Raw genomic sequence first — 27,549 nt, forward strand, 5'->3', positions numbered from 1 at the left:
CACCTGTAGTATCACTGCAGCTGTAGATACACACACAATTTGTCTCTTCCATGTGTGTAGAAACTGCAGCTGTCTGGACTCATTAACCTGGCTTTAACCCAAGGTAGTGTTTTCTGCACTGAACTTAAAGTGAGTCATTGTGTCTTACTACTTCAGGTTTAGGGCTAAGCTGTTAGCAACTTCTAGTTTAGCCAAATATCTGTCTGAGAATCCCAGAGTGTGCAGAGAGAAAGCCTGTATCTGTCTGCAAAATACTGTGTAAGCATACTTAAAGATATGAAATTACCTCCTGTCTGAGGTTAGTGACCTGCAGAAAAAGGAATGGTGCTATTCTCAGCTATGTTTTCCTTACATTTGTGTGCCTAAGTTGAATTCTTCATTACTATGTTATTCCCAGTCTTCTAGCAGTGAAGAGTATTATTCTTTATTGCAGTTTTTTTTTCCTTTTACCCGCCGCTTTTATGTCTCTGGCAAATACTTTGGTTGGTCTCCAATACAGTCTCCTTGGCATTATTTCTAATTAGTTGTTTGTTGTTATTTTAGTACTTGCATGAGATAATGTGGCGTTTTGTTTCCTTTTCTGGGTATTAGACTCGGAATAACTTTGAAAGCACTAGGCAGGAAGTGGAGAGACTCATGCAGAGAATGAAATCAGCCAACCAAGATTACAGACCACCAAGCCAATGGACAATGGAAGGCTATCTCTATGTGCAGGAGAAACGTAAGTAAAACAAGGAAGGTCATGCTGTTGTTTGCCCCAGTGTTTGAGTGGTCTGTCTGGGTGCGCTGCACCTTGCTGCAGGCTCCCAGCATCCTGCTTTGGCTCCCTCTGTTTCCCTGCCTGAACAGGACCTTTAGTTCAGCCATCAGGAGCACCTTGTACCAGAGACCTCCACTGACCCAGCCATCTTAAATGAGCATGTGCTTAATGGAAATCAAAGATGTAAGAAAAGGTCATCTAAGTACCATCTTACCATAGTTAACCATATCCAGTTTTATCTTCAGTAGTACTGCAAGTTGTAAGAACACAGTCTAGATTTTAATTGATTAATAATCATAAAAGAAATCTGTGTTAAGTGGAAATTACACTGAGCTGTGCTAATGGGGGAGAGAGAAAAGGAGTGAAGCACCAGGCACATGCTGTGCTTCATTAAATAGTGAGAGGCCGGCTTGACATCTTACTGAAAAGAAATTTTTATTCTGAAGTAACAGGGTCTGTACTCACTGTGTAGTGGGAAACATACTAGTTGCATAATTCCTTGTCATACAAGTTTACTTGCCTACAATCCTTATCCTATAGGTTCTTGTCTAATTGTGAGCAACTGGGTTAAATGTTTGCTCTTCTTGAGAGTGAATTTTGTGTATATTTATTGCTGATATGCATGGTGATAAATATAGGTTTTTTTAAAAAATGGCACTAGGCCATACATTGTTTTCTTTCAGGTGGATGGCCAAGAGTCACAAGTTTAAAGTTGTAACACAGGTGTCTGGCTACAATTTTCTAATGAAAAAAGGTGACTTCTTAACTCATCTGAAACTGCTTTGAGAGTGCTCATCCATCTTATAATGTGCTAAAAGAGATAATGAATTGCCATCAGAGGAAAAATTGATTCCAAATAATTACAGATTTTATTCTGCTAAGTGAAAATAACTTAAAATATAGGAGCAGAACAGCTAACTTTTGAGGGTACATAACCACTTGGATTTTCGATTCATGACTTTACTTTCTTCCAGAACACAGGCAATTGGAGAGCTTTCTCAAAGTCAGTATAACAGACCATATAGATTTCCACAGCTAGGTTTCTGGATTGACAGACATCTGACTTACGTAACTGATTCAGTCTCTCATATAACCACCATCTTTGTGAGAAGGCAAAACCTGTGTATCTGTAGCAAAACCACTAGGGTTTTTTCCCAACATTTTTATTTAATTCTTCACATTTAAAAAAATTAAAAAATTTTAAAAAACCAACCAAACACAACTAAATTTTTTCTTAAAAAATTAAAATACCATTTTTTAAAGTCAGAGTTCTTTTCTTTTTTCTTGGTTCTAGACAGGACAGGGTTAATTTTTGCAGTAGCCAGGAGTTGGGCATGACTAGGTCCTTACTCAATACCACCTCATCATTTTCTGCACATAGGGGAAGGGATCCTTTCTGGATCCTGAAGGTGGCAGAGAGAGTGCTCAGGTATTGTCAGGTGTCTCTATGTGGTGAGCACTCACATGTGAATCATTTGTCTCTTGTACACTCTGGTATTAATATTGCTGAAAACTCCTCAGGTCTGTTCTTGCCTTTTTCCTGCCTTGTTACCATAATAGAATGCTGCTATCCATCCAGTTGCCAAAGAAAGTCAGTCTGCTGGAACTTTATTAGGCAACATATCAAGCTGCAATATTTGAAATTTATACCGGAACAACATGTTCAGATTAAAAAATAAGGACTAGGCTGCATGTGGATGCTACTATATATCATTTTACTACACTAATTCCAGCTGTAATACTGGTAAAATTACAATTATTTTTGATACTATCTCTCTTTACTCTAGGACCTCTTGGATTTACATGGGTAAAACATTACTGCACTTACGACAAAGGAACAAAAACTTTTACAATGAGTATAGCTGAAACAAAATCTGGTGGAAAAGTGGTGAGTTACTGATACATGAATGCATATATGAGCTGTATATTCCTTCTTTTTTATTAAGCATTTAAGAACTGCTAAAAGAAAAAAATGCAGACAGATAAGGCTGATCTCACAGATGAAGCAGTACATGTATCATATAGCATGAATAAATATTTAAGCAATATTTATTTTAAAACATATTTAAATCACATATTAAATAACTAATGTGGTTGTTATAAAGGCATATGAAATTTATCACATTTGCACAGAATCATAGAATGGATGAGGTATGGAAGGGGTCTCTGGAGATCTCTAGTATAAACTCAATTCAGGCTCAACCAGAACAGATTGGTGAGGTCTGTGTCCAGTCAGGTTTTAGATATCTCCAAGGCTGGAGCCTCTATGAGCAACATGTTCCAGTGTTCAACCACCATGAAAACCTTTTTCTAAAGTTCAAATACTTTTTCTAAGTTCAAATACAAATTACTTGTGTTTATACCCGTCACCTCTCGCCCTTCTGCTGGGCACCACTGAGAAGAATCTGACTCAGTCTGCTTTCCTTCCCATGTAGTATTTGTAGATTAGTCACTGATGTGATCCCTCTTTCCCAGACCAAACAGTCCCAGCTTTCTCATATGACAAATCACAGGATTTTCAATGTTGGAGGAGACCTTCAAGGTCATCTAGTCCAACCGTCAGTGTAGCACCACCACAATCACCCCTAAACCATATCCCCATGTGCCACATCCATGTTCTTCTTGTACACTTTCAGAGATGGTGACTCTACTTGGTTAACTTATTTCAATGCCTAACGACTCTTCCTGTGAAAATTTCATTTTTCATATCTAATCTGAACCTCCCCTGGCAAAACTTAAGGATTCTCCCTCATGTTTTTCACTGAAGACATGGCAGAAGAGACTGACCCCCAACTCACAAAGCCTCCTTTCATGTTGTTGTGATCCAAGTCCTTAATACCTTGGTAGCCATTAGCTGGACTTGTTCTAGCACATCATTGCCTCTTTTGTATGAGGGAGCCAGCACTGGGCATAGCATTCCAGGTGTCCCTCACTAGTGCTGGATGGAGGGTGAGGATCTCTTTCCTCCACTTGCAGGCAGTACCCTGCCTGATGCATCCCAGGAGGCTGGTGGCCTTCTTTGCAGCAGCATCACATTGCTGGCTCATGGTCACCTTGTTGCCCACCAGAACCTGAAATTCCTTTTCTGCCAAGTTGTTCTTTATCCTGTCAGCTTCATCCTGTCCTGGTGCCTGCTATTCATGGTGAACAGAATTGACCCCATGGACATACCACTAGTGCCTGGCTTCAGGTGGACTTCTGTCGTGAGCTCAGCAGTTCAGGCAGCGTTCAGTCCACCTCATCATCTCACCCATATTTCACCTGCACTTGTCCATGAGAATGTCGTAGGATGTAGTCAAAAGCATGGCTAAAGTTGAGATAAACAATATTAAGTGTTCTTCCATCATACACTGAGCCATCCAACACATTGTAGAGGGCTATCAGGTTGATCCTGTGTGATTTTCCCTTTATTAAATTCATGCTGACTGCTTCCAGTCACCTTTCTGTCCTTAATATGTTTGGAAGTGCTTTCCATGATTATTCACTTCATCACCTTCCCAGGGATAAAGGTGATGCAGACTGCCCTATGGTTCACATAAAATGTGAGGCCTCAGGTTGCGTCAGGGGAGGTAGGCATTACAGAAAATTTCTTCACCAAAACGGTCATCAAGCATTGAAACAGTCTGCCAGGGAAGTAGTTGAGTCACCAACCCTGGAAGTATTTAAAAGATGTGTAGATGGTTTAGTTGTGACCTTTTCCAATCCGAATGGTTCTATGATTCTATATCTTTCTGCTTGCTCATTTTGAAGACAGGAGTGACATTTGCTTCCTGCCATTCCTCAGAATCCCCAGTTGTGTCAGCCTTGCCAAAATTATAGTGAGATCTCACAATCATGATAGCCAGAACTGGGAGTTAGTTAGCTTTATTCTTCAGAAATCTTTTTATCTGCATGTAGGAGTTGGCAGAATTACATGCCTTTCACCCTGACATGCATACAATCAAGTTATATGTGCAGGTGTTCGTAAGATTTCAATTTAGGGAATTTTCTAAAAAATAATGATTAAGTAACAAATATAAGACAGAAAGCTATTAAATGTAGTCTTAATATACAGAAAAAAATATTGTAAATATTCCTAAATAATTTTAATCCCTGTATTAAGGCATGTTCTTTGGACTGATCATGCAGTTAAATTTAAGATGAAGCCAAGGTGTATAAGCATACTGCCTGTGCTAATTCCATTGTGTTGTTTTGTAGAATGGCCTTGTCACAAGCTCACCAGAAATGTTCAAGCTAAAATCTTGCATCAGGAGAAAGACAGATTCAATTGACAAACGTTTCTGTTTTGATATTGAAGTATTTGAAAGGTTTGTTTCCGTTGGGTTAACAATCTGAAAATAATTGCAACTGATAGGTAATAAGTACTCCCGTAATAGGAACATGTTTGCCAATATATTTGTATACAGACAAACTAGGCTTTCAAGACTTAGTACTTCTTTTTTCAAACCTGGTTTTCTGATTAAATTCACTACACAGAATATGTGTTGTCTTTACTACATGATGTTTGCATGCAGATACAGCATGGAATCTTATGGAACTTGTAGCAAAACTGACTGTCCTCTTTTAGAAACAGCTCGTAAATATTCTTATAAATATTTTATAAATACTTGTTAATAAGCATACGCTGTACAAATCTCTATTACTTTCAGAAATGTGTGGTAGTACTTTTTTTTCTTGAAAGTTACGTCCACAATTTTTTTTGCACTTACTCCTGGATAGTATAATTATATCAGATACATGAGAATAGATTTCCTGTATTTAAGATACAGGTATGCAGTATTTGTAGAAGTATTTTTTCCAATCTTGGGAATAAAGAGAAATATTGAATTAATTTTTGTGTTAAAATATGATCAATAAACTGACTTTTGTAGTTATTCCCCTAAAAATTGTTTTATGACTGTTAGCAAACTTTTAAAAAAACAGATGTGTTTTATACCTAGCTCAAAATTATTCTGTTATATCAGAAGCTCTGATATAACTTTCTCTAACTTATGTCTGTCTCTTTTGTATTCATGTCACTATGCATGTGGATTCTGATTTTGGATACTGTTTGAGAAAAACAGTAACTTCAGTGAATGTGTGTGTTTTTGACAGACCTGGAATCATCACACTACAAGCTTTTTCAGAATCCAACCGAAAACTTTGGCTAGAAGCTATGGATGGAAAGGAACCAGTAAGGATATTTTTTAATTTTCATTTTACAGTTTTCTGTGTCACATATTTCAGAAAGGAGCTAATATACATTTCAGATACTCTGTCACAATATCAACAAATAGAGTTATTTTCTTTGTGAGCCACTAATGCAAGTATATGATGAGGATAACTACAAAGTAGAAAAGTAGATCTATTAGTTTAAGCCTACATTTATATATATAATTATCCTATGTTAGCATATTGATAGTAATACTATTTTAAGTAACACAATAGCACATTGTCTAATTCATGGTTCAGGTAACATATATGAAGTGGTTGTTATTACAGTGGTAAAGAACAGCCATCTTTTGGGCACTTTCATGGAATAAACAATTAGTACCATCTCAGAAGGCATTGCAGAGAGCAGAAACACATGTTGAAAGCTACTGAGAGACAGGCTTGTCTGAGCTTTCTTCCCACTACTTGTATGCTCTTAAAACAGTGACTGAATGAGGCTGATGTCAGACCTGTATCTGATAGGAAAAGAATGGCTGATCCGTTTTATGAACTTGATGAGTGTTTTTACATGCTTCTTCTTTGCCTAAACTAGTACAGGAATTATAATCACAAGCTGGTTTGAAATTTAACTCATCTGGACTCAGTAAATATGATTTCTGATGCATTAGTTACATTATGGTAGCACAGAGCTGTTAACCCAGCTGTGTGTTGGAGCAGTAAATGTCAAGAGATCATGAAAGGCAAGGTTGGGATTTCCCTAGCAGCAATCTAGTACATAGCATGTTTCAACTCTTCACAAACCTGGCAATAAAGGACTTAAAGCACAAACATTCTTCTGTTGCATTGTTGTTGTTTGACTGGTTTTTATTCTGGTTTTTTTTTTACAGATCTACACACTGCCAGCCATTATTAGCAAGAAGGAAGAAAGTAAGCTCTTTATGTTGAGTTGCCATATCTCTTTCTAGATTCCTGTAATGTAACAATTTATTGGTATATGTGTGGGAGAAAGAGATTATTTTATATTTTAGTTCTGTTGCTATGGAATAACTTTGTTGGTTGTCTAAACTTCCCCTGGCACAACTGGAGGCCATTTCCTCTTATCCTATTGCTTGTTACTTAAGAGAAGAGCCTGACCCCACCTGGCTGCACCCTCCTGTCAGGCAGCTGCAGAGAGTGATGAGGTTCCCCTGAGCCCCCTTTTCTCCAGGCTGAACACCCCCAGCTCCCTCAGCTGCTCCTCACAGCACTTGTGCTCCAGACTCTTCCCCAGCTCCGTTGCCCTTCCCTGGACACGCTCCAGCCCCTCAATGTCTTTCCTGCAGTGAGGGGCCCAGAGCTGAGCACAGCATTGGAGCTGTGGCCTCAGCAGTGCTGAGTACAGGGGGATGGTCACTGCCCCGCTCCTGCTGCCACACCAGTGCTGATCCAGACCAGGATGCCATCGGCCTTCTTGGCCACCTGGGCACACCCTGGCTCACGTTCAGCAGCTGTTTGCCAGCACTCCCAAGTCCTTATCTTTTAGACATCTTTCCAGCCACAACTGCCTGGGGTTGTTGTGACCCAAGTGCAGGACCCAGCACCTGGCCTTGTTGGACCTTATACAACTCACTTTGTCCATTTCAACGTTTTGGTATAAGGTGTATATGCACCTGTTAGACATACAATGAGTAACAAAATTACTGTATTTAAAGGTACTATGAGTTTTATGTGCATAATTGTATTAACACTGTATTAACTGATTGGTTATTATCATATTATATTAAAACAAATATCTAAAAATAAATTAAATAATATATCTCAGAGAAAGAGATTTGTAAAATTTGGACATAACATCTTCATTAGAGGTATATTTGATACTCTGAAAATCTGAAATTTAAGCCATTATCTGTTTTTTTATATGATGGTGTTTATTTTAATGGTGACAAATACGCTGTTTTAAGATCTTTACTTAGATAGTTAGAATAGTGGGTATTGAAGGTGCAACATTAATGAGAAGTACAATCACTTGAAATAAGGTGATTAATTAAACTCAGTAACAAGGATTGTTCTCCTACAAAATTACCTGTTCTCCTATAAAATTACCATTTTATGAGTGATTATGTGCATATGCAGGGGACAAAGAATATTGTTGTATTAAAAACAATGAATATATTCTGTTCATAATGTAGGTCCTGGACTCTTAAAAGCATTTTGCTCAGCAGCTTTCAACTGTATGTTTAGAGAGGCTACTGATTGCTGAGAAAGGCAGTAGAATATTGAGCTTCTAATAGTACAGAATGACTACAAAGTTGGGTTTTGAATGCTATGGATGTATCTACAAAGACCCTGTTACAGAACAAGTCTTAAAATGCTATGGATAACTGTGTATTAGCCCTCCTTGACTAGTGCATGAGTATATTCTAAACAGAATATTTTGTATACTGATGTAGGAGAGTAATTACCCTTTTTTTTTATAGTGTACTTAAATGAAGCGGGTTTCAACTTCGTGAGGAAATGTATTCATGCTGTAGAAACAAGAGGTGTGTATTAAACCAGAAATAAGGTCTTAGATTGTTGTGACTTTTTCTAAAATCTGGCCTTTTTTTAATCCTACATGTTTTACATCTGTGCTTTGAAGTGTATCCGTTATTTGGTTTGGACTTTTCATATTTTATCTGGGTGCTTTGCACTCCAAATTGTTGTCTTCAGTTCCAACAACAATTTTTAACATATTTAAGATTTTTAAACTTTTTCTGTGATTTCTTGTTGATTAGACAGCTTAATACACAATTGTACACATCTTTAGTCTTTCCTTTATGTGCTCTGACTTGACATTTGTTTTGATACAACTGTAGGGAGTCTCAGCTCCCAGCTTTGATTTCAGGTGTGAAATCAGAAGACCTAAAAGTGACGTTAACATTCTCTGCTGGTACATCTGGTTTTTTATAGAGCATAACCCCTATAATTTTATTCGGTAATGTTGTGCATTGTTCTGTTTTGTTGTTTTGGGGGTTTTTTATGTTTAGCAGCATTTAATGTTTAGCAACACTTTTTTGTTAGTGGGAATGTAAAAAATGGAAGTAATAATCACTTTACCGATGAGGTGGTATCTAACAACTCACAGTAAGTTTTAAATGGAGACTGTATTATCACCTATAAAATGAGATAGCCTTTTCTTGAGTTGTCAGTGTACATAGCTCTTCTAACCCAAGTGTGGTCTCTCTGTGCAACTTTAAGCTCAACTTGAATTCAGTTTCAGCCACTGAATTCAGAATTCAGCCAGCAATGTTATCATTGTTGAGTCACTGCTGACTCAGAGCTTGTATTATTTTCTGAGGCAGCGAGGGTGAAAGAGTGTTTTAAAACAAAACACCTAGGTTATCTAAGATCAGATTTAGGAATGTTGTTTTCAAAGGAAGACTAGACAATTTTTAAATGTTAAGGCTTGAAGTAGGGAGAATGGAAGACATTTAAATCCTGCTGATTTTAAAAGGCAGTTAAAAAAATAAAATAATCATGACTGAGATAATCAAATAAGTCTTAAGCTGTGCCAAGGGTAATATAGGTTACATATAAGGAAAAAGATTTTTACAGAAAGATTGATAAAGTGTTGGAATGGTCTGCCTGGGGAGATGGTGGAGTCACCATCCCTGGATGTGTTTAAAAGAAGACTGGATGTGGCACTCAGTGCCATGGTTTAGTTGAGGGGTTAGGCCATGGGTTGGACTCAATGATCTTTAAGGTGTCTTCCAGCCTAGTGATTCTATGTTCTAAATACTGTATTCTGAATGTCACTCTGTAACTTTATTTGTTATTATTATCTGTGCTATTAAAAAAGGCCTGGCAGTTTTAACTGACAATATAAACTCTCAATTGATGTGTTAGAACAGTATACAGTATATATTTTTGTTTTCATATAAGTGTCAATCACATCTTATTTGAAAGGGATGATGGTCTAAGCAAACACAGTTGCATAGTAATTCCACTGACATCTAGGCAATATAAACTTGTTCATGTGTAATGTGGTTTAGGACTGCTTTTGGGTCTCATTTTTCACTTCCTAGCCATCACCTTGTTGTTTGCTAATATGTGTCATTTCTATGCAGAAAGGCTCTGTTAATGTAAAATTATGCTTAGTGTATACTATGGTGTGGACTCAGTGAAATGAATTTGTTACTATCCCACTAGAGGTTGCAGTAGGGTAAAGCAGTACAAAGAATGTAATGTACAGTTTTCCATAAATACATTTAGATGTTTTGAAAACATACACCAAGAATGCATCAGCATATATTGAAATCACCATATTTTCATTATTTTAATTTTTTTCATCTGCTTGTTTCCCCAATGTAGGGATTACAATCCTTGGGCTATACAGAATAGGTGGTGTAAATTCCAAGGTGCAAAAGCTGATGAATACCATATTTTGTAAGTATCTGAAGTGAATTTGTGTCATTGGGCAGTGTGTGTGCTGTGATCTCTTTTGCCTCAACTGCTGTGCTCAAAAGAGTGTGTCACAATATTCACAATTTTGTATGTTCACTGGCTGCCACTGAAGTGAGTTTGCGCTCTTAGAATTAGTGATTCATCTGCAGTTTCTTGTGTACATTAGTATTCACTTCTGCATGTTACACATGAGCAAATTCCTAATAAAAATGCTTTTCTTCTTCTGGCTTTAAAGTTCTATTTATTGATATATATTTGTCTTCTTCCACAAGTTCTCCAAAGTTTAGTTCCATAACACATCAAGGCTCACCTTAATAGACACTTGTTCCAGTCTTTCACTTTTCTTGCTAATTGATCTCTCTGATGCTTGTGTTTGTATGTTTAAGACAATTGAAGAACCCAACTCTGTGGACTTGGGTTTACTTAACACTTCGATACAGTGCATAGTTAATGTTTATGGTTACTAACTGTGAGCACTAAATTTATTTTTATTTGTAATTTGGCAGAGATGAAACAATTTAAATTTATCAGATTGGTGGTTAGTCTAGCTAATAAATAATTAGTTGAGCTAAATGACTGATCTAGTAGCTTCTGTTTGCTACCTTTCTAGTTAATGTGTAAGTCAAACTGTAACAAAATCCTAATTCAAATTTCTAACAGCCCCTAAATCACCTCCTGATATGGATATTGATATGGAAATTTGGGACAATAAGACAATAACAAGTGGACTAAAAAACTACCTCAGGTAAGTATGATGCCACACAGTTTTGGTATTCCTTTTCTGGTCCATCAATCTTTGGCTTGTTAATATTTCTTGGATACATTTCTTGTATCCATTGCCATGGTCATAAGTGAGTATTTTATTATCCTGCTTAATATTCCTGAGATTATGTATAATAAAACACACTTACAAACAGCCTTTTAAAGGTAATCCTGCCTTATATAGCCCTAAATTCAATCACTTGCATGTTTTTATTTAAATTCTTTATGTTAATGACAAATCATGTTGTGCTCAGTCTTTTCTTTGTGAATCCCTTAAGTTGTGTACCATAAAATTTCATTACATTATGGTTGAATGAAAATCCCAGCAAAAGCATAGTTTTTTTATGTAATGTTCTTAATATCTTCACAAATAAAATACCCCTCCTGTCATTTCTGCCGATAAGAGACAGAATATTCAAAAATTATGGTACTTCTGAGATAACCCTTTTGGATGTCAATATATGATGTCCAAAAAGAGACATAATAAAAAGTATGCAACCAGATGGTGGGTGTACTATGCCTTGTACAAATCTAGATTTCCTATACAAGTCACCTAACAAAGAGCAGAATCAGAAATCCCTATTAACCTGGAAAACATGCCTAGGATTTATAGCAGAATGCTCTTGTACATTTCATTGAAAACACTGGCTTTGGTTGAAGAAATTTATAATACATCTTCAGAAGCCCAAGTCATTGTTGCTACTGTGTTTGTGAAATGTGGACATGAGTGAGAAAGCAGTAGCTGTGTGTTTGTGTCTGTAAGGCAACTCACAGTCTGCCTTTCAAAGGATGACTCTTTTGAGATCTCTCAGGTCAGAGTTTCAGTCCCAAATTTCATCATATTTTTGCCTTTTCTTTGGCAAAAGGTTATACCATGTCTGCAGCTGTATTTATTCCTCTCCTACAATATGGAAGACAGGAAACATTGAGGCTTTGTGATGAAGTGACATTTTCCTTATTAATTTACATGGTGACACCAGATTCAATTCAAAATGATTTTCAGTGTACATGACTAAGTTTTATACTACTTGTAATCAGTCATCACTGAATTGGATTTCCTAGGACTAATAGAGCATTTCCAGATGTTGAGGGCTATCATAATCACACTCATAAAGCTTCGATTTTGAGTCTGTTTTAAATTAAAAATTTGTTTTTTTCACAACCAGGTGTCTTTCAGAACCACTGATGACTTTCAAGCTGCACAAAGATTTCATTGTTGCTGTTAGTAAGTAAAAAATAAAATGATAAATACGCTTTCATGAAAGTAGTATTTTTTCTAACCCCTAATCTCCTCAGTCACTATCTTTACTTTTCTTCTTGCTCTAATATGCAGCAATCCAGCCCTCAAAACAGAGAAGTCACACTAGATGAAGCTGTTCAGTGGTTTGTTCTGGTCTTTTTAGTGGTTCTGCGTGACTGCCTTCTGCATGAAGTTTGAACCCTCATTTAGATGTTTGTTTGTTTGTTTGTTTTATATAGGCTGATAATTCTTTGGTAACATTCATCCCTCTCATCTAGGGAACTTTATTTCCTGGCTTGCCTTGAGAAATCAAAAAGGGCAAAAGTGAACTCCTTTTCACAAATGGAGTAATTGGATCCAGAGATAATAGAGATCATTTTTCTAATGACTTCAGTTTAGAATTTGAAGATATTTCTCCATTTTCTCTTGTCCTTTATAAGAATAAAAGATAAATTTTTTTTTTCTATTTTAATCTGTATTTCTTAGATTAAATCTTAGGCCTCACTGAAATGGCACATCAGGTCAATACTGCCATTAATTTGTTGGTTCCAGTATTGATAGTAATTGCTTTAGGCGAGTTCCTTGAAATACAGATTTCACAGTGTAATAAGTATAATCAAATTTTCCTCAGCACTTGAAAGCTAATTTTGTTTGGCTCCTCTTAATGCATGTTTGTGTTAGCATACAGGCACTGATGCCATTTCTAGTCACTTCTTAGCACATGTTCTGATTTATCAACAATTTGTTTTCTGTTTAATAGAGTCAGATGATCAGAACTACAGAGTTGAAGCGGTGCATGCACTTGTACATAAATTACCAGAGAAGAACAGAGAGATGCTGGACATCCTTATTAAGCACTTGGTCAAGTAATTATTTTTTGTTTTTCTCTTTGGTATTATTGTAAGATGTTATAATTTCTGCTTTAAATTTGTCAATGTTGCTTAATCTGTTCTCTGTGCTGAAACAATGACACTTGAAATTATATTTGATTTCTAAAATACTGTTCTCAACTTAACTGGAATAATACTCCCTATAGAAACAGAATAAAAACTTTAAGTGTTACCAAGATGGCAAACTATGTTTATAAAATAAACCTAGTCAATGTTTTCATTCATGCTTTTACTACAGGACTTGTAACCAATTAAATAGAAGAAACATCTAACACTATGCCAAGGTTGATGGAAAACTGGTTTGAATCTAAGTCCCAGAGTGTTTCAGGAATGAGATAGGTCAGAAAGGAGATAGAATGAGATAGATTATATGATAATTCCTGTTCTTCATGTTTGATCTTATTTTTCTCTTTAGCAAGTCTGAAGTGTAGTATCACTTGAAAGCACTAATTTGAAGTACTTTTATTTATATTTTTGATATCTACATAGATGTCCAACTTTTGAATCTCCATTAATATTGCCTTGATTTTTAATTGTCCAATGGAAAACACTTTGCATTTCTTTAAATTGGTGACCTTTTGTCTTCACAGAATTACACTTGGCATGTGCTGTGAAATAAAAAATAAGACGAGTATTTATTCTCTTAAGTTTCTGTACATCTTTGGTTAGTTTTTGCTGGTATTTGCTCAGTACTTTTGAATATGTATTATTCTTTCTTATTTAGGATGCTGTATAGTACATTTATCAGCCAACTGGAAATGTGAATAGTGAAACAGAAGTTTTTCAGATAAGGCTCACACAACTCAGGCATTTAGAAGACATGTTTTAGAAGATATTTAGAAGAGTCCATGTTTTGTGCATTCAATTCACTACATCCCAGATGTTTTGCTTTTTTGATCACACCTTGAGCTACAAGCTGCAGTAAGCTGTCTACAGTGGAACCTAATGCAGTTTTGCTTCCTGCTATAGAAAGGAGAACTTTGAACATTTCTTTGACAGGAAATCATTTAGCCCTAAAAAATTGGTTTTATCCCATTATGTCATTAGCCCCTGGAGAACTAGCATTATAGCAAGCTCCTGTAAATGCATTCATTGCAAAACCTGATTAGGCAGACCTTGCCTCTTGTTATACTTGGGCTGACACAGAGAACCAGATGCAAAAAAAGTTTCATAAGTTTCTTTACTCACAGAATTGTTTAATTAACTAAAAAATACAATACCAACTCCCTCAGAACCGTCAAAAATGGGCAAGTATTTAATGAAGGATTAACAGTTTTGTAAAAGCTGCTGGTCTGAAAGCTTCAAAATTAGAGGAATATAACACCATAGGAACTGACTTATTTGTCAGTGCAGTTACGGTTAGGCAAGGATTCCTTTCTTTTCATTTCTTTTCTCTTTATTCTCAGTGTGATCTCAGATGCAATTCCAAAGAAAAGCATACCTGTAGTATTCCATTATTTAACTGTTCTCTTTAACTTTCGCTTTTCTCATCTTTGTTATGATTCCCATTTCATATAGATGTAATCTTAATTTTACACTGAATGCCTTCAGTACTTTTCTTTCCAACAAAAAATTCACCCCTTCTAATTTCCATGTAATTTGCCAGCTGTTGTTTATGCTAGCAATTCTAATAAGACTGAATTTAAAATTAGTCTCTTGAGTGTATTAGCCATCTTCCTCCCTCATCTTTTTCCTACCACTGTGTGGAGATATTTCAAGGAACAGATAAGTGGCAGGTAAAGTGCCTAATTTTATGGAAATGGGAAAACTTGGAGGAAAAAAATCCAACCTCCTTTTTTCATAATTCTTTTGCTGAAGATCCAGTTTCAAAGTGCATAATTCCTTCCCTATATTTCTTTTAGCTGTTCAGTTCCTTTATAAATGCTTTTGCAATAAAGTGAAAATACTGTAGCTCTGGGTTATAAAATAAGAATAATTATATTTTTTTCTTGGTTTAAGTCTTTACATCTTTGCCTAGCTTGACTTTTGTGTTACCATACAAATTTAAATAAGATCAGATGTGGGATGTAGATCATACTAGATACAAACAAAAAAACTGGCAAAAAAGCACCTAAGCATCCTAAAAAGCACGCTGGAGAGAGGTGATACTGCATGGATACATAGTCAGTAGCTAGGCAAGCTTGGCAAGTCTGGTGTTACTTCCACATGGATAGCTCATTTTTTGGTTTTTAAACCTATCTAGTCAAATTATGTCTACTCTAAAAAAATTAATCATTCTTTGGTATGATTTAACAATACAATGCTTTTCTGTGGTAGGCAGTTGGGAGTCTGCAGTCTGGCAGTATCACGAATTTGCTGGTAATACATCAAATGAAGAGATTCTGAGGAGAAAGCAATGGCATTTCCATGAATGCCCTACAGCTACCTGAAATGCATGATTACCTCAGCTTGTGTCTGTGCTGTAGCTCAGCACCAGTAGGAGTAGGTCAGGGGAAAGTGGCTATCAAAATGATCCATTTACAGCCCTAGGTTCTTTCTCTTTTGCAAGAAATCGAGCCTTTGAAATGCGTTGTAGAAAGCCCTTTCCCACTGCAATGTTATTGAATTCACCATTTCTTTTATTAACCAAGCTCCTAAATTTGTAACCAAGGAAACCCAAACACCAGACAAACACTACCTTCTCTCTTATGCTGTAAGACTGTAGTATTTTTGTAACAGACCTCTACAGTTACTGTGCAGCACACAGCAGAGTAACATTGCAAAGGGAGGGGTTTTTTTAAGTTTTTTATAGGATATCTAGAGCTGAGTTATTCAACATTCCAGTTTCATTAAAATACTAGTGGACTTCCCAAAACACCCTTAGTCACCTAAGATAAACATAAGATCTGTTTCAGAGAAAGTTACATTAAGCTAAAAATGTGCTTTAACAGGAGTAATTTTCATGATATGGCTTCCAAATAATAATCTCTGCCAGTGTGTCTGTCTGAGGTAACATTTTGGAAAGTTTTGAGATAACTTATTGAAGCAATATAAGAAATATGTAAGAAGATAGGCGTTTGTTTTCCTGCGGTTTATAAATGTGCTGCCTCCTATACAAAACCCTTTCCCATATTTCTCCTACTGCTTGATGTAAATGGGGTGCTAAAATCTTCCTGTCCCAAATATGAAGGGAAGGTTTTATAGGTTTTACTATTTCTTAATTTTAAAAGTTGCAAGAGTTATGTTAATTGTGTAGGAAATGGCTAAAAATGCTCAGCTTGACCATAGTAGCAGATGGCTGTGAGAAGGAAGAGGAAAATGGGAACCAGTGCCTCATTATTAAGTTCAATTTCGTAACAGTTTCGATAAGATTAAGCATTAAGGTGATTTTAGAATCCTGACTTGGCATAATATTACTCAGACATGAGGAAATAGGACAGCTATGACTGGGGAATCACTGGGCAGATCTTTCAAAGGATCTATGATGATACAGTTTTTAATTGGCAAACCTTAGTAGTAAGAAGTCATTGAGTATTACTGATTGAAATGTAACTATCTGATAAGTTATTGGGAAAACTAAGCTTTTAAATTCTACATTAAAAAGAAAAGCAGAAAAGGTGAAGTATGTGATAACAGAATATACCGAAGTGAAAGGTTAATATATTTTAAAGCCAGATGTCATTATGATAATCTAATGTTATCTATCACACAGAAACAATGATTTCACTTAATCTATTGATCCTGTGTTTTCATCAAATTGATAAAGAGATCCTATTACAAATTAAGTGTTTTCAGTAACTAAACTTCATTCCTTTACATGAACACTAAGGTATGTTGTAGATCTCTGTCACCACACAGCACCAGTCAGTATGTAAGGACCTGTATAATCATTAGAGAGAGACAGTGCTTGCCCTAAGACTTCTAAACTGAGGTGTTCTCAATCTCTCTGTGTAGTCCTCCAAATACAGCCTTTCCCTGTCAAGTATATCAGGAACTGAAATACTACACTAGGAAGACATACTGACTATTCATTAGGTTATTGCATGATTGGAGCCTTAATGGAAACATAGCAGTTGTACTACATTGTATTTTGATTCTAGTGTAAGTGGAAGTTTTAAAAATGTATTTTAAAGAGAGGCATGAATTTGAGATCTTGTAAAAGTAGTTTTTGCCTGTTAAAATTGTAGTTTAGCACAGCAATTAAATCACATATTGTTTGTGTTCATTTAAAGGGTATCATTGCACAGTCAACAAAATCTAATGACTGTATCCAACCTTGGTGTTATCTTTGGACCAACTCTGATGAGAGCACAAGAAGAAACCGTGGCTGCTATGATGAACATTAAGTTTCAGAATATCGTCGTTGAAATTCTGATAGAGCATTATGAAAAGGTAGAAAGAAATTATGTTTTGTTATGAAGTGCAACTAAGATCTCATTTTCATGACCATCATTAAATCTTTAAGAATAAAGAGTCCAAAATGTGTAGAAGGTCATTAATAGAAATAATAGCTTCTTCCTGCTCCTTGCTATGGATCTCTATTCCTAGCAGTTTTTCATGGCTGTGCAAGGTACAGATCCAAGACTTAATGTTCCATGCTTTGAAGGCATTGCTCTGAATCTTCAGTTGCTTTCTGAATATTGCTTCCTGAAACTAGAAACAGAAAGAGACGGTCATAACTTTGCTCTGGCTGCTCCAGCTCTTTCTTGCTACCATTGTATGAAAGTTCACCCTGGATGAATGCACAGTTTCTCCTCTGAGTGCATTAGGTCAGAATGTTCCTGGCTATTGCTGTCCTCAGAGGACATGTCAGCTGCATAGTAGAGATAGTCACTAAAAGGGTTGAGAAGGACTTGAGCAGGAAATCTTACACACTTACTTTCAATCGCTACCATTGCTGGTATCAGCTTCACTGAAAGACCTCAGATTTTTTGTTTTAATTTTAAACTATTTGATTTCAGAATTCAGCCAAACATTCAAAAACTCCTTTACTTACTAGTCAAAAGCAGTTTTATTCTAGGGATCTTAGTTGAGCTATGTCATCTCCTCTGATGACTGACAAAACAAAGTGAAAAAACTTGGAGTTTCTTTCATTACATACTACTCAGCTAAGGGGCAGTTCCCAGTCAATAGCAGGATCCCTTGCACTGGTTGATCAGAAGGTGCTGACAATACAGCTTGGTATCATCAGTTATGGTATGATCACAGGGACTCCTCAAAATGGCTGTGAGCCTGATAGACTTCTTGGCTCTGATTGCAAAACATATATATTGCATTTTTCCAATACTGAATTTCTTCTCCAGAAAATCAGAGTTCATTCAGCACAAAGACTATGACTGCATAACCAAAGTTACTCCTGCTCTATTTCTCTGCCTACAGATATGTTTTTATATTGATGTGCTACTCACTAGTGCTTAATACAGTTTTAATGTACTGCAAGAGCATCTCAAGATGTTCACCCAAGTATTTCCTACTGTGGAAGTACATTTGCTTTCTTCCACTTCTATGGATGGCACACAGGTGTCTTTTCATGGTTTACTTCATCTTCTTTTGGGAATGCCCTATGGCTAGAAGGCCCAGAAATCCTTTCACAGATGCCTTCTGGCATAGCATGGTAAAAAACTTGATTGTTTTTTTTTCCAGCGATGAAGTGCAAAATTCAATGGTAGCAGTGGTATGTAAAAGATAAGAACCAGGAGATGCCCTAAACATAAAGTTGTTCCTCATTAAACTTGACTTGTTTGGTCAAATAAAGCTTTCTGAAATCTAAATTTGATTGTAATAAGTTATGACTGTGACATATTTCTGTCATATATAAAAACTTTCTTTGGAACACAGAGCAAAAAAAATCAATTTTGTCATAATATTTTAAAAAATAATGTTACTTCTTGGAGACGAATCATTAGTAGGCACCTATTTTGTTTTACAATTTCAACTGTTAACAGTTGAAATAACTTCTTAACAAGAGCTAGAAAATAAATCTACTTCAACAAATTAATACAGATATTAAGTACAACTCAGTATTGTGGTTCTTGAGTTGTAAAATGAGATCAAAGCAAAGCTTCTATTCTGTGCCTTTACTCTTTTGTAATGTATGAGACTATGATAGTGTTCATTTCAAGCATAGTGGGGAGGAAAACAAATGGATTAATAATGAAACTGTAAGAGTACCCCTGTTGTTTAATGTAATTTTTTCCTTTTTTGTAATCATTCAGATATTTCACACTGCACCAGACCCCAATATTCCTCTTCCCCAGCCTCAGTCCCGATCGAGTTCAAGAAGAACAAGAGCAATTTGTCTCTCCACCGGCTCACGTAAACCCAAAGGAAGGTACACACCATGTCTAGCAGATCCTGACAGTAAGTTTGTCATTGCATACTGGTTATCTTACTTTTTATGTCATCTTTTAATTTTTCTTGAGTAATATCCTATAGATACTATATTCCAGTGATCATAAGCATCAGCTTTTTAACCTCTGTGAGTCACAGCAGCACTGTTGACTGACTGCATTCCTCACTTCTTAGATGAGGAGGGATGTTTGGTTAGGATATTGGATGGTTGGATGTTGGTAGGCAAGTCTTGTGTTGCATACAGTGTTCAACATCATTTAAACATTATATCTTCCTGTAACAAATTCTGTAAAAGATAGGAGATCAAAACCATCACTTGGCTTTTTTCACATGCATGAAACTGTGGTCATTGCTTCAAAGTCAGCCACTGCCTCAGCTGCCAAAACCACTGAAACTTTCTTAGGTTTTCTGGAATGGAAACAAACTCTACTATTCCTGGGAGAAGCAGTGCACTCATCATATGGCTTGCTGTTTAACAGCAGGGAGTTTTTATCTATAATTAACTGCTTGTTTAGAATGCTTACTTAATTTTATATAGACGTAATCAAAACGTTTTACTTCATTCATTCTCATCCATTTGGGTCACCACTTTTTTACTTACTTTTCAGTACTCCTGTTAAGGAGTATTAAAACTTTATAAAAGCTTATGTTGTTAACAATTCCACTACTGCAACAGACTTCCTAAAGAATTTCTGTGTCCTTTGCTTCCTCAGAAAGATTTATGTGAGACTGGATCAGTAAGTTAATCCACAGTTAAAGTGCATCTGTTCTTGAGTATCTATAGTAATTCTGAAGTCTGTAATGTTAAGAAATCTATCCTCAGTATATTCTTGCACAGCTGCTGCATTTTCCATAGCCCTGTGTTACTTGTTTCCTGCCAGGGAGAGTTTAAATACTAAGTAACAATAGCTCTCTGCACATGGATTGCCACTGTGAATGACTTGGGGTCCCAAGTAAGAAGCTACAAAGAAACAGTCAGTTACACTCACCAGAGGATAAACTGGGCAAGTTTCAGGTGTTTTTCACTGTGTAACTGCAATGAATGAATACCAGTATAAAAAAGAGATATTTCTGTGCAAGTATTTCACAGAGTGTATGCAAACTTCTTCAGGCTTTGCCAGGAGAGCTTCAGGTTGGACATCAGGAAGAATTTCCTCACTTGTCAAACAAAGCTTGTCAAACATTGAAACAGACTTACCAGGGAAGTGGTGGAGTCTCCACCCCTCAAAGTATTCAATAAATGATGTGACATTTAGTGCCATGCTTCACTTGACATGGTGGTGTTCAGTGAAGGGTTGGATTCAATGATCTTGGGGGTCTTTTGCAATCCAAATGATTGTATGACTTCTGTGATGCTGTGTTTGGTGGCAGTTTGATGGCCACTCAGTCTGATCCAACAGCTTTCCTTCTGTGTTTTGTTTATTAGCTGAAACTCAGCACATGTATAAACAAGTTCCAGTTAGTATCTCGTTTGTGCCATGAAGCACTGAGGTAGAAGCAGAAGTACTCTTCTTTCCAAATATCTCTAGGTGTGGCAGGTAAGAGGGAGCCAAGGCTTCTGGCAATAATACTTTCAGAGTAGAAGATGGTTTTAAGTCATCATTTAAATGAAGCATGGACACAATTATATTGCAGGAAATAAAGGAAAACTTTATGGGGTGAGAAAAGAGATACAGGTTTCATATGGTAAGGAATGATAAAAAATTATAGAAAATGCATCTGACAGAAAATGAATCAGCCAGTCTTACAACTTTCAAGGGACTGATACTCTGTAAATGGGCAACATGAATCTTCAAGTTGTAAATAAAAAAAAAGAGTTGTGTTCTTCGTGCAGGAAACCACAGATTAATGAATTTGATAACAAGTAAGGTACAAAGAGCTAAAAGTGGTGGGAAAGAAATGTACATGATTAGAAAATGCAGATTATGTTTTTCACTCTCTCTCCCTTCCCCTGCCTCCTCCCTAGGTGATTCGTACAGCAGTAGCCCTGACAGCACTCCCATGGGCAGCATCGAATCTCTGTCTTCTCACTCCTCCGAGCAGAATAGCACCACCAAGTGCACGCCCTCACAGCCAAGGGAGAAATCAGGAGGGATTCCATGGATTGCTTCTCCTGCTTCTTCTAACGGCCAGAAAAGTTCAGGCCTGTGGACTACAAGTCCAGAATCCTCATCAAAGGAGGATGCAACCAAAACAGATGTGGAATCAGATTGCCAAAGTGTAGCTTCTGTCACTGGACCAGAAAATGCCTCTCCACCGACAGACCTGACCAAAAAGAGTTCCTACAGTCTGTCTGGGCTGAAAAGGTCCTCTGCATCTTCCCTTAGATCAATTCCATCAGCTGAAGGTAATTTCCAAGGTCTTTTATCACATCAGTTTTAACTTATGCATCAGAAAACAAGAGCTGGGTCTGAAAGCTAATGATACTCATTAGTCGTTTGTTTGCTTGTTTTTAATTTTTGTGGTATGTTGTTTCAGTTTTTAAACTGCTTCTGACATATTTCCATTGCTTATAACCTGCACAGTTCACACAGCTTAAAAAAAAGTTTCTCAAATTTACATCACTCAATATCCTCCTGATTCATCTATAATCTATGATACAGAATAATACTATAGATTAGAAATATTAGTAATAGAGCTATTGTGCTTCTATTTTGGGACCTCTGTATTATGACAGCTTTTAAAGCATTATTAAGCATTGGTTGGTTTTTGGCATAAGGAGAGAAGCAGATGCAGTTTTCGTCTTGCAGAACATCCATGGAAACAGGGCAGCAATCTACTGATATTTCACCTGAAAAGACACATGTGGACATGGCTTGCATTCATTAAAAGGACTTCTTTTGTGTGCTATACAGTCTGTACACATATAGATTTACTTTATCAAGTTACAGTGGCAATTGTTTAAGGCAAATCATGGTCATTTGTTCCTCAGTATATTTTTTAAACTGCATGAAGCTTTTGTGGATATCGAAATGTTAATTCATACAAATTATTGTAGTCTGATTTCACACTATTTTGATCAGTTGACTTCCAGAGAACCATTTCCCTGTGATTTTTTTTTCAATTTTATGCAAAGTGCTGCTTTATAAATGCTTTTGTTGTCACTTTTTTGTGATTGTACTATCTAGCCATGTAATTGCTCCATAATTTTTTAGCCTTCTCAGTTTTAGTGTCATTTTCTCATTTTTCTGTTGATTCTTGCCTCCTGGCTTTTTGTCTGAAAGATGGTTTCTTCTTGCTCTTAGTAAGTAGTTTCTCTACCTATTTTGACTCCTAAAAAAAAGAAAAAAACCCTCAACAACAACAGCACAACCTTTGCTTTGCTTTGTTATACATGTTTTGTAACAACTTCAAATCAGCTTTAATGTTCTCTATAATTTGATGTTTTCTTTAGGTAACAAAAGTTGCAGTGGATCTATACAGAGCTTATCTTCAACAGATACCAAAGATACACTAAAGGCTCCACCAAACCCTGATTTGCCTCCCAAAATGTGCAGGAGATTAAGATTAGATACGGCATCCAGTAATGGCTATCAAAGACCAGGATCTGTGTAAGTCATTAAGGCTCTTTGGAGATTTGTGTTGTTACAGTATTGCCTATTATAAAGTGATTCCAGAAACGTTCGTAAGTAGTTGAAAAAGTAAGCATGAATACTTGATTTTAATATTTCTATATTTATTCATTATTTCTCTAGTTTTGTTAAAAATGTAAACAAAGGAGATGGCACGAAGTCTGTTTAAGTCAGTTGAAAGACTACCATTGACTTTATTAGACTGGAGACAAGGTCGAAATATTTCCTAGGAAAATTATAGTATTATTATCTCCGATTCTTCTGGAATTTAATATTTCAAGGAGGAGAAATGCTATTTACTAGGATTACACAGACATAGACAGCTATGTCTATGCTGTTATCTTGGAAAAATAATCAGATTTTATTTGTGGAAGTCAAAAATTGGAGAAAGGAAAAAGAAAACAAAACCAGCCTTCAGCTCTGAAGTGTCTTCAGTTGCTGCATGATAAATAGTTGATTTTTAACAGCTGGGGTTTGGTTTGGTTTGGTTTGGTTTTTGTTTAGTTTTATTTCTTTAATGCTGAAAGGAAGGTAGTTCTAGGCAATAGAGATTATGATTTAGCCTTGTGATTGAGATTTGGGTTAATAATGTTTCTCAGTGCTTTCAGAAGACTGAAAAGTCAGAAGATCTCTCCTGATTTGACTTTGACCCAGAATATCTGTGTCCCCATGAACAAATATTTCCAGATCTGCAGAGCATCAAGAAGTTTTTCAAATACTGCAGGATATTCAACCTCTCCACTTTGTATCTGGGAGGGATCACTGTAGTCATTTCACAGATTCATGTGTCTTACTTAAACAGAGAATTCTGCACAGCTGAGAGTTCCAGCATGATAGTGAAAGATTTTCAGTAAAAGCATTTCCAATATGTCTATTGGCCATCCATGAATACGGTTTTAGCACAAGATGTTGAGGTTTCCATTGGTAACTCAGCATGGCACTGGAGCATGTGGAAGTCTGTTGCCCCAGTTAGATTACATCCTTAAAAAGTCTGGTAAATAGGGTTGTAAGTGAATAATTTAAAAAAAAAAAAAAACAACATTCAAATGTGTCCATGTCTTTAGATGATTAGAAGTGAAACTAGTGTGTGTAGTATAAAGCAAGGCTTTGCATTTATTTTCAGAGTGGCTGCTAGAGCGCAGTTGTTCGAAAGTGCTGGTTCACTTAAACAAGTTTCTTCAGGACGGTAAGTGCTACAAACTGTTTGACATTCTGTAAAATCCTTTCTGTTTTGCTGCCTTCAGAGGCTGAAAAGAAGAGTTGGAGCTTTGTTCTGTGTCTTTTGGACAGCATCATGTGGCACGTGAAATTTTTTTGATTACTAAGCTCATCCTTTCTTCAAAAGAAAGGTAAATTTCACAGAGAATAGCAGCCAGTCTGGTTAGTCTCTCATCTGGGGGAATAGTGAGAGAGATTCAGGTCAGCTGTCTGCTTAAGGACACAGATACAAGAGAAAATTACCAGTATTGAAATTATTATGAGGGTGCTGTATTTTCTCCATACAGCTTTTGGATGGAATGGCTTCAGCAGAGTAGCAAACCTGCTGGTTTACAGTAAATTGCTCATATAGTCAGGTCTGGACTAACATCTGCTTCAGAAAGTTCAAGATTATCTTGATCAAGATTTCTGTCTTTACCATCACACCTTCCATGCCTTGGTGTCTGTCTAGAGAAACTGTTGACCTTTCTTTTTGATAGTGTGCAGCAGAAAGTATTGGCATTTTTTTCACAATTGTTTGCATTTATTTCATTAATTTGATTCATTTTTATATTAAATGAATTTAGAATGTTCCAGTAAGTGTTTGTCTAGGAAGCAATATCTTCTGTACATTACTACTTCCCTTACAATTAATAGACAAAGCAGATAAGTAAATAAATGTATGAAAACATCTGTCTCTATTCTCACTGTCCGAACCTTTAAAATTCTTTGAGACAGAACAGAGATTTAGAGCAGATCACTGCTTTACTCACTGATAAATGAACAACTTACCAGAACTGTTGAGCAATGAAAAAAAGATGTCAATCCATGAGTCCAGAAGTAGTAGCCTAAAGCAGCACGGATGTAAAGGAAGATGCCAACATGCTGAAATGTGTGGCCATGGAATGTTCATCCTCTCTGGCAGATCTAGCAAGGGAGGAAAGAAAAAGCTCTCCTGCAAAGGCCTACTGATTCTGTGAGAGAAGCAGCTTTCAGGAATCAAGGCTCTTGTTTTGTGTAGTACTGTGAACTGTGAGATGAACAAAAAGGATGGTGGCAGGGGAGGAAAGGGGTGTGAGAAGATCAGAGCAATAATTTAAGGAAGAAAAGTATAAATGAAGGGTCTGGAATGTTCTTCAGCAGTGCCCTAAGTTGAAAGCAATGACTGCTTCACCAGTCCTGAATAATTTCATCTTCAACACTGTTCCTTTTCTTATTCTGTATTACTTCCTTCTTTCAAACTCTCCCCTGTTGTTCCTTCAGAGCCTGTGCCACCTGTATCTGTATATAAAAAGCATGTAAGAAGCAAAAATCTGACAAAGGAAAAAGTAGCAGTTTGGTAATGGATGTGGAGAGGGGATAACAAAGCTGAAAGCACTGAAAGGCTGAATAGCTCCTCCACTTCAGGCTTCATAAGAAGGCAGAAGAGCAATAGGAGCAAGGAGAATGGAAAATGAGATGTTAGGAGGCAGAATGAGGAAGAAATCAGAAGTAGCTCAACTGTTCTTATAGTGCTGCTTAAGTCTGAGTATGATTTTGCAATTCAGAACCAGCCATTATTTAGCTGCATTTTATGAACATCATGGCTGATTTAAAACTGTAGAATAGCCTTTGTTGTTTTGGGGTTTTTTTGGGCTCTGAAGTATGTAGAAATCATGGTAATTACAACTTGGTCCTGCAGTAGAAAGGCCTCCCGTGTTCATAACTCCTAACCAGTGAATATATGCAGGGCCAAGTGTAAGGCAGAGAAACTATTTTTAAGCTGCCTGGTTTGGTACCAGAAATACTCCAGTCAAGAGAGTGTTGGACTCTCTGCATGGGTAATTTACCCTGCTAAGATAAACTTTAAGCTACTGCTTACCTATGCAATATAGAATGTAAGTAACTTCATCCCTGCTTGAAGCTCTTGTTGCCTGCTGTGGTCTTTTGCACAGATAGTGATCAAAAATACCTGTATGGTTTTGCAGTCTCACATTGTTTTCTGTATTACAGCAGATACTGCTGCACTTGATATTTTACTGCCACAGTGGTGTGCTCCTACTTAGTTCCTTCTTATATGCAGTGTTTGCAACCCTGCTTTCTGACTTTGTATGGTGCAGCAGGTCTCTAATGAGTTGTGTGTCCTCTTTTTTAATGCATTATTTGACCTGTTTTCTCTCCTTGTATATATGAGTATATGCTCCTGTAACACTAAAAGGTTTTTCTAGTCAGAAAGACACGAGACCACAGTACATGTGTTACGATTGGACAAGGAAGACCAAAATCTGATGCCCTGTCCAGCCTGTGCTCTCTTTTTCCAGTTACAGTTACTTTGACTTCTGTCTTCCTATTTCCTGATTTGAAGTTTATTATTCATCAGTCTCCTTTACTGTGGTATTAAGCTACTGTGTACAGTGAAACCGGTCTCTGTCACTAGTCTAGTATGCACTGGAAAGAGGTGAAGGAGCTTTTTTCCTATTTTCACAAATGCTGCAGTTAGGTAAGTCAGTCAGGCCTGAGGTCTGTTTATTTCAGCTTCTGTACAGAAATGCACCAACACATAATCCCTGACTCTACATATTCTTGAGTTTGATTTAGACAGAAAGTCGAGTCTCCTGAAGTGAGAAACTGCATTAGAAGAAGAATTTTCATTAGAAAAATGGGAAGGAGTAGGTGACAGCAAAAGGCTCAACCTTTCAGCAGGATCTCTATGTGCCAGTCTGCGACTTCAGTAGGAGCAGACTGATGTTTTGAAGCCCTCTAGACCCATGCTCCCTTCCCAAACATAGATTAAATAGTATTTTCCAGTCATTATTCTATTTTTATTTTCATACTATATTTTGCATCCTAAACCACCTTTGCTCAGACCAGACCAGTGTGTTTTACTCAGGCTTGGTTTTGATTCTTCCATCTCCAGGGCTCTATAAACCTTTCTTCTTCCTGTAGGATAATATTAACTGGTGAGTCATCTGAGAGAGATTCATAAGTTTTTCCTCATTCATTCCTGTTCTGGCTTTGTCTCGCTATACTGAAAAGTCATTAGGACAGGAGCATAATTTTAAAGCTTGTTTATCTTTCCACACAGTTATTATTACTATTATTATTATTATTAGAGCCTCAGGTATTGTTGACTGTGCATAGCCAAGCAAAAGAATTTATGATCTGATGAGTACTGATCCTTTCACTGCTAGTATATTTATCATTTTGGGCTCAAAACAACTGTAATAGGAAGTAAGGAAATGGAAAATGCATTTTTCTCATCTGGAATCTACCCAATAAGGTCAT

At 36.7% G+C, this 27,549-nt stretch overlaps 1 protein-coding gene across 2 annotated transcripts in view; it reads left to right on the forward strand.

The window, feature by feature from the left end:
* Positions 1–27,549, forward strand: part of ARHGAP42 (Rho GTPase activating protein 42) — a 144,628-nt gene that overhangs the window by 108,829 nt on the left and 8,250 nt on the right. For both annotated transcript variants that reach the window (XM_041417073.1, XM_041417075.1), the window contains 15 exons: positions 592–721; positions 2,548–2,648; positions 4,958–5,067; positions 5,855–5,933; positions 6,799–6,838; positions 8,368–8,430; positions 10,241–10,315; positions 10,994–11,078; positions 12,262–12,320; positions 13,096–13,201; positions 17,398–17,557; positions 19,381–19,525; positions 21,483–21,863; positions 22,911–23,067; positions 24,212–24,274. In XM_041417073.1, the coding sequence (XP_041273007.1) occupies positions 592–721; positions 2,548–2,648; positions 4,958–5,067; positions 5,855–5,933; positions 6,799–6,838; positions 8,368–8,430; positions 10,241–10,315; positions 10,994–11,078; positions 12,262–12,320; positions 13,096–13,201; positions 17,398–17,557; positions 19,381–19,525; positions 21,483–21,863; positions 22,911–23,067; positions 24,212–24,274 (1,754 nt within the window). The remainder of the gene's footprint in view (positions 1–591; positions 722–2,547; positions 2,649–4,957; positions 5,068–5,854; positions 5,934–6,798; positions 6,839–8,367; positions 8,431–10,240; positions 10,316–10,993; positions 11,079–12,261; positions 12,321–13,095; positions 13,202–17,397; positions 17,558–19,380; positions 19,526–21,482; positions 21,864–22,910; positions 23,068–24,211; positions 24,275–27,549) is intronic.

This window comes from Onychostruthus taczanowskii, unplaced genomic scaffold (assembly GCF_017590055.1).
Source record: "Onychostruthus taczanowskii isolate IOZ18803 unplaced genomic scaffold, ASM1759005v1 scaffold54, whole genome shotgun sequence".
In the NCBI taxonomy this organism is placed as follows: Eukaryota; Metazoa; Chordata; class Aves; order Passeriformes; family Passeridae; genus Onychostruthus; species Onychostruthus taczanowskii.